Source organism: Oncorhynchus kisutch, linkage group LG5 (genome assembly GCF_002021735.2).
Source record: "Oncorhynchus kisutch isolate 150728-3 linkage group LG5, Okis_V2, whole genome shotgun sequence".
Taxonomy (NCBI): Eukaryota; Metazoa; Chordata; class Actinopteri; order Salmoniformes; family Salmonidae; genus Oncorhynchus; species Oncorhynchus kisutch.
In genome coordinates, this window is record NC_034178.2 from 70,174,150 (window position 1) to 70,181,649 (window position 7,500).

Consider the following 7,500-nt stretch of genomic DNA (forward strand, 5'->3'; position numbering starts at 1 on the left):
TCATTGGCAGGGAGAGTATGTGTCCTGCCTCCTATCCCTGCTGCGTCAGATGTCTGAAATCCATTTCCAACATCTGCTGGACAACTTCCAGAGCAAAGAGGAGCTGAAGGTGACACACACACACGTTTACAGATTCTGTGTTACAGCATTAAAATGTCACTGGCCTACACACAATACACCCTCATGTCAAAGTGAAATGATGTTTTCAGACATTTTTACAAATCAAACCAAATGAAAAGCTGACATTTCTTGAGTCAAGGTTTTGAACTCTGTTTTGAAAGTTTCCACTCTGAGACTGAAAGTTTCCACTCTGAGACTGAAAGTTTCCACTCCGAGACTGAAAGTTTCCACTCCGAGACTGAACGTTTCCACTCCGAGACTGAACGTTTCCACTCCGAGACTGAACGTTTCCACTCTGAAACTGAACGTTTCCACTCCGAGACTGAACGTTTCCACTCCGAGACTGAACGTTTCCACTCTGAGACTGAACGTGTCCACTCCGAGACTGAACGTTTCCACTCTGAGACTGAGCGTTTCCACTCTGAGACTGAACGTTTCCACTCTGAGACTGAACGTTTCCACTCTGAGACTGAACGTTTCCACTCTGAGACTGAACGTTTCCACTCCGAGACTGAACGTTTCCACTCTGAGACTGAACGTTTCCACTCCGAGACTGAACGTTTCCACTCCGAGACTGAGCGTTTCCACTCTGAGACTGAGCGTTTCCACTCTGAGACTGAGCGTTTCCACTCTGAGACTGAACGTTTCCACTCTGAGACTGAGCGTTTCCACTCTGAGACTGAACGTTTCCACTCCGAAACTGAACGTTTCCACTCCGAGACTGAACGTTTCCACTCCGAGACTGAGCGTTTCCACTCTGAGACTGAGAACAGTAAATGACTGTAATACAATCGCTGAACAGAAACGAAGGTCACCAAATGACAGGGATTAACGGTACATATACTAGACCTGCTGGTTACGTATGTAATGGGGAATTTATTTAAAAAATATATATAAACAACGAAACAATGAATAATGGAAGAGTTGGTGGGAGACAGTGGAGTACATTCTGGAGAGCTGAGCTGATCTCCAGAATCCACTCATCGTACTCCGTGTCATAAGCCTTAGGCAGACTGGTATCCAGGCGATGACAGGTTGCTTTTGTTATGCAAATGTTACGGCGCCAGCTTTCATAACACACACCAGACGTGAGAGACATTGATAGACCTGACACACATATTACTGATATAATATGGCCCACATACAACTAAAATAATATTGCAAATTATTATAGACAGATTATCATACTGTTCTCCCTCTCTCTGTCTCTCTTTTTCTCTCTCTCTCTCTCTCCCTCTCTCTCTTTCTCTCTCTTTCTCTCTTTCCCTCTCAGGAGTTCCTGTTGAAGATCTTTTGTGTGTTTCGTAACCTGATGAAGCTCAGTGTCTTTCCCCGGGACTGGAACGTGATGAGGCTGCTGACCAGCAAGTATGTTGTCCTGAACACACACACACACACACACACACAGACACACACACACACACATTGACACACTTCCATCCATCCCCCTTTAAATACACACCTCTATCATCCCCCTTTTATATACACACCTCTATCATCCCCCTTTTATATACACACCTCTATCATCCCCTTTTAAATACACACCTCTATCATCCCCCTTTTATAGACACACCTCTATCATCCCCTTTTATATACACACCTCTATCATCCCCCTTTTATATACACACCTCTATCATCCCCCTTTATATACACAACTCTATCATCCCCCTTTAAATACACAACTCTATCATCCCCCTTTAAATACACACCTCTATCATCCCCCTTTTATATACACACCTCGATCATCCCCCTTTTATATACACACCTCTATCATCCCCCTTTATATACACACCTCTATCATCCCCCTTTTATAGACACACCTCTATCATCCCCCTTTTATAGACACACCTCTATCATCCCCCTTTTATATACACACCTCTATCATCCCCCTTTTATAGACACACCTCTATCATCCCCCTTTTATAGACACACTTCTATCATCCCCCTTTTATAGACACACCTCTATCATCCCCCTTTTATAGACACACCTCTATCATCCCCCTTTTATGTTTTTTCTCAGACAGGATGGAATAAAACATGTTCTTTAATCCTGGATGCTGACGTTAGACTGGTACCCAGGCTATGACGTTAGACTGGTACCCAGGCTATGACTTTAGACTGGTACCCAGGCTATGACTTTAGACTGGTACCCAGGCTATGACTTTAGACTGGTACCCAGGCTATGACTTTAGACTGGTACCCAGGCTATGACTTTAGACTGGTACCCAGGCTATGACTTTAGACTGGTACCCAGGCTATGACTTTAGACTGGTACCCAGGCTATGACTTTAGACTGGTACCCAGGCTATGACGTTAGACTGGTACCCAGGCTATGACTTTAGACTGTTACCCAGGCTATGACTTTAGGCTGGTACCCAGGCTATGACTTTAGACTGGTACCCAGGCTATGACGTTAGACTGGTACCCAGGCTATGACGTTAGACTGGTTACCCAGGCTATGACTTTAGACTGGTACCCAGGCTATGACTTTAGACTGGTACCCAGACTATGACGTTAGACTGGTACCCAGGCTATGACGTTAGACTGGTACCCAGGCTATGACTTTAGACTGGTACCCAGGCTATGACTTTAGACTGGTACCCAGGCTATGACGTTAGACTGGTACCCAGGCTATGACTTTAGACTGGTACCCAGGCTATGACTTTAGACTGTTACCCAGGCTATGACTTTAGACTGTTACCCAGGATATGACTTTAGACTGGTACCCAGGCTATGACTTTAGACTGGTACCCAGGCTATGACTTTAGACTGGTACCCAGGCTATGACTTTAGACTGGTACCCAGGCTATGACTTTAGACTGGTACCCAGGCTATGACGTTAGACTGGTACCCAGGCTATGACTTTAGACTGTTACCCAGGCTATGACTTTAGACTGGTACCCAGGCTATGACTTTAGACTGGTACCCAGGCTATGACGTTAGACTGGTACCCAGGCTATGACGTTAGACTGGTACCCAGGCTATGACTTTAGACTGGTACCCAGGCTATGACTTTAGACTGGTACCCAGACTATGACGTTAGACTGGTACCCAGGCTATGACGTTAGACTGGTACCCAGGCTATGACTTTAGACTGGTACCCAGGCTATGACTTTAGACTGGTACCCAGGCTATGACGTTAGACTGGTACCCAGGCTATGACTTTAGACTGGTACCCAGGCTATGACTTTAGACTGGTACCCAGACTATAACGTTAGACTGGTACCCAGGCTATGACGTTAGACTGGTACCCAGGCTATGACTTTAGACTGGTACCCAGGCTATGACTTTAGACTGGTACCCAGGCTATGACGTTAGACTGGTACCCAGGCTATGACTTTAGACTGGTACCCAGGCTATGACTTTAGACTGGTACCCAGGCTATGACTTTAGACTGGTACCCAGGCTATGACTTTAGACTGGTACCCAGACTATGACTTTAGACTGGTACCCAGGCTATGACTTTAGACTGGTACCCAGACTATGACTTTAGACTGGTACCCAGGATATGACTTAGACTGGTACCCAGGCTATGACTTTAGACTGGTACCCAGGCTATGACTTTAGACTGTTACCCAGGCTATGACTTTAGACTGGTACCCAGGATATGACTTTAGACTGGTACCCAGGCTATGACTTTAGACTGGTACCCAGGCTATGACTTTAGACTGGTACCCAGGCTATGACTTTAGACTGTTACCCAGGCTATGACTTTAGTATTGTTTTATTTCCCCCTCTAGCATCATAGTGACGACAGCCCAGTGTCTGTCCCCGGCTCTGAACAAAAACTTCACCGAAGCTGACTTTGATTTCAAGGTTTGTGATTTTGACAGAGTCACACACACACACACACACACACACACACACACACACACACACACACACACACACACACACACACACACACACACACACACACACACACACACACACACACAAATACACACACACACACACACACACACAGCACACATAAAAACGCAGGTATGCTCGCACGCACACACCATACAAGCAAGCATGCAAACACGCACACACACACATGCACACACACACATGCACACACACACATGCACACACACACATACACACCACACTCACTCACACACAGCTTGCCTCCAACAGCTGTGTCTTTACTGCACCCTGCAGCTCAGTAGTAGCTCAGTACCCAGCTGGTGCTTTTAGAGGTCGGCTCTGTTTCGGATCGATTATTTTTTTGAAATAATCACGGTTTTCAATTATATTTGTAGACATTATGTGTGTTGAATGCTGTAGCTACACAGAATAAAACAATACAAGTCCCATGATGGTAGTGACTGTCCATTACTGCTCATCACTTATTAGCCATCATTTATTCACATTACTTTAACAAAATATTTCAGTTGTTGTTGATATTACATTTGTTTGATTTGAAAACTTTATTGGTTTATTTCTAAGTCATCATCTCATCTCTATAGAGCTGCTGTCTGACAGAATCACTAAGTCATCTCATCTCTATAGAGCTGCTGTCTGACAGAATCACTAAGTCATCTCATCTCTATAGAGCTGCTGTCTGACAGAATCACTAAGTCATCTCATCTCTATAGAGCTGCTGTCTGACAGAATCACTAAGTCATCTCATCTCTATAGAGCTGCTGTCTGACAGAATCACTAAGTCATCTCATCTCTATAGAGCTGCTGTCTGACAGAATCACTAAGTCATCTCATCTCTATAGAGCTGCTGTCTGACAGAATCACTAAGTCATCATCTCATCTCTATAGAGCTGCTGTCTGACAGAATCACTAAGTCATCTCATCTCTATAGAGCTGCTGTCTGACAGAATCACTAAGTCATCTCATCTCTATAGAGCTGCTGTCTGACAGAATCACTAAGTCATCTCATCTCTATAGAGCTGCTGTCTGACAGAATCACTAAGTCATCTCATCTCTATAGAGCTGCTGTCTGACAGAATCACTAAGTCATCTCATCTCTATAGAGCTGCTGTCTGACAGAATCACTAAGTCATCTCATCTCTATAGAGCTGCTGTCTGACAGAATCACTAAGTCATCTCATCTCTATAGAGCTGCTGTCTGACAGAATCACTAAGTCATCTCATCTCTATAGAGCTGCTGTCTGACAGAATCACTAAGTCATCTCATCTCTATAGAGCTGCTGTCTGACAGAATCACTAAGTCATCTCATCTCTATAGAGCTGCTGTCTGACAGAATCACTAAGTCATCTCATCTCTATAGAGCTGCTGTCTGACAGAATCACTAAGTCATCTCATCTCTATAGAGCTGCTGTCTGACAGAATCACTAAGTCATCTCATCTCTATAGAGCTGCTGTCTGACAGAATCACTAAGTCATGTCATCTCTATAGAGCTGCTGTCTGACAGAATCACTAAGTCATCATCTCATCTCTATAGAGCTGCTGTCTGACAGAATCACTAAGTCATCTCATCTCTATAGAGCTGCTGTCTGACAGAATCACTAAGTCATCTCATCTCTATAGAGCTGCTGTCTGACAGAATCACTAAGTCATCATCTCATCTCTATAGAGCTGCTGTCTGACAGAATCACTAAGTCATCTCATCTCTATAGAGCTGCTGTCTGACAGAATCACTAAGTCATCTCATCTCTATAGAGCTGCTGTCTGACAGAATCACTAAGTCATCATCTCATCTCTATAGAGCTGCTGTCTGACAGAATCACTAAGTCATCTCATCTCTATAGAGCTGCTGTGTGACAGAATCACTAAGTCATCTCATCTCTATATAGCTGCGGTCTGCTGTCTGACAGAATCACTATAGTAGCAGTTGTTTAAAAAATCCTGGAAAATAACCGACAGTTTGGTTAATCGCACAGCTCTCCTCCCCTCCTCTTCTTGCTCCTCCTCTCCTCTCCTCCCCTCTGCTCCTCTCCTCTCACCCTCTCCTCTCCCCTTCTCCTGTCCTCCTCATCCTTCTCTCCTCTCCTCCCCCTCTACTCTCCTCCTCATCTCTCCTTTCCCCCTCTTCTCTCCTCCCCCTCTCCTGTCCTCCTCATCCTTCTCTCCTCTCCTCTCCTCCCCCTCTACTCTCCTCCTCATCTCTCCTCTCCTCCCCCTATTCTCTCCTCCCCTTCTCCTCTCCTCCTCATCCTTCTCTCCTCTCCTCTCCTCTCCTCCCCCTCTACTCTCCTCCTCATCTCTTCTCTCCTCTCCTCTCCTCCCCCTCTACTCTCCTCCTCATCTCTCCTCTCCTCCCCCCCTCTTCTCTCCTCCCCTTCTCCTCTCCTCCTCATCCTTCTCTCCTCTCCTCCCCCTCTACTCTCCTCATCTCTTCTCTCCTCTCCCCCTCTTCTCTCTCCCCCCCTCTCCTGTACTCCTCATCCTTCTCTCCTCTCCTCCCCCTCTCCTGTCCTCCTCATCCTCCTCTCCTCTCCTCCCCCTCTACTCTCCTCCTCATCTCTCCTCTCCTCCCCCTCTCCTGTCCTCCTCATCCTTCTCTCCTCTCCTCCCCCTCTCCTGTCCTCCTCATCCTTCTCTCCTCTCCTCCCCCTCTACTCTCCTCCTCTTCTCTCCTCTCCTCCCCCTCTACTCTCCTCCTCATCTCTTCTCTCCTCTCCTCCCCCTCTCCTGTCCTCCTCATCCTTCTCTCCTCTCCTCTCCTCCCCCTCTACTCTCCTCCTCTTCTCTCCTCTCCTCCCCCTCTACTCTCCTCCTCATCTCTTCTCTCCTCTCTTCTCTTCTCCTCTCCCTCTTTCCTCCCTTGTAAAGGGTAAATTACATGATTAATGAATAAAGGTTGTTGCAGATTGAGAAAAGATCTACTCCCTAGTGTGGAAATAGTAAAGAAGGAATGCCTTGCTTGACTCAGGACATCTACTAAACATGATTTCCATTTTTATTTAAAGGGATGTTAAGTGGATTGAACCAGCTGTTAAATAAATGATAGAATGTCGTAGTTTGTAGATTACAGATCTGAATTTGATTCGGTAATGGATGGTAGAGTAGAAATGCCATACCTCATAAAAACATAAACATTGTGAGTGAAAAGATGATTAAAATGTTGTGTGAATATTATACTTTTTTTTAAATTTGACCTACAAATTGATGAACATTGTAAATGTTTTGGTTCTTATTTAACTTGAACTTTTAATGCTAATATATATGGTCTGTGTGTGTCTCTGTCTAGGTGTGGAACTCATACTTCAGTCTGGCTGTTCTCTACATCAACCAGCCCAGCCTACAATTAGAGAACACCACACCAGCCAAGAGGAAGAATGTGTTGGACAAGTAAGACTCCTCACAGAGTTGCTGCTCACTCACTAACATCATTTACTATTTTTGTCTGTACGCAGCAGCTACAATGTTTGCTGAAAAGGAGCTACCTACAGTGTTTGTAAAGGAGGATGAACTT

The 7,500-nt window shown here is 45.2% G+C and overlaps 1 protein-coding gene across 14 annotated transcripts in view; it reads left to right on the top strand.

Annotated features, from left to right (window-relative positions):
* Positions 1-7,500, top strand: part of LOC109883449 (dedicator of cytokinesis protein 3) — a 150,269-nt gene that overhangs the window by 96,371 nt on the left and 46,398 nt on the right. For all 14 annotated transcript variants that reach the window (XM_031825738.1, XM_031825741.1, XM_031825740.1 and 11 more), the window contains exons 21-24: positions 11-109; positions 1,394-1,488; positions 3,861-3,936; positions 7,276-7,376. In XM_031825738.1, the coding sequence (XP_031681598.1) occupies positions 11-109; positions 1,394-1,488; positions 3,861-3,936; positions 7,276-7,376 (371 nt within the window). The remainder of the gene's footprint in view (positions 1-10; positions 110-1,393; positions 1,489-3,860; positions 3,937-7,275; positions 7,377-7,500) is intronic.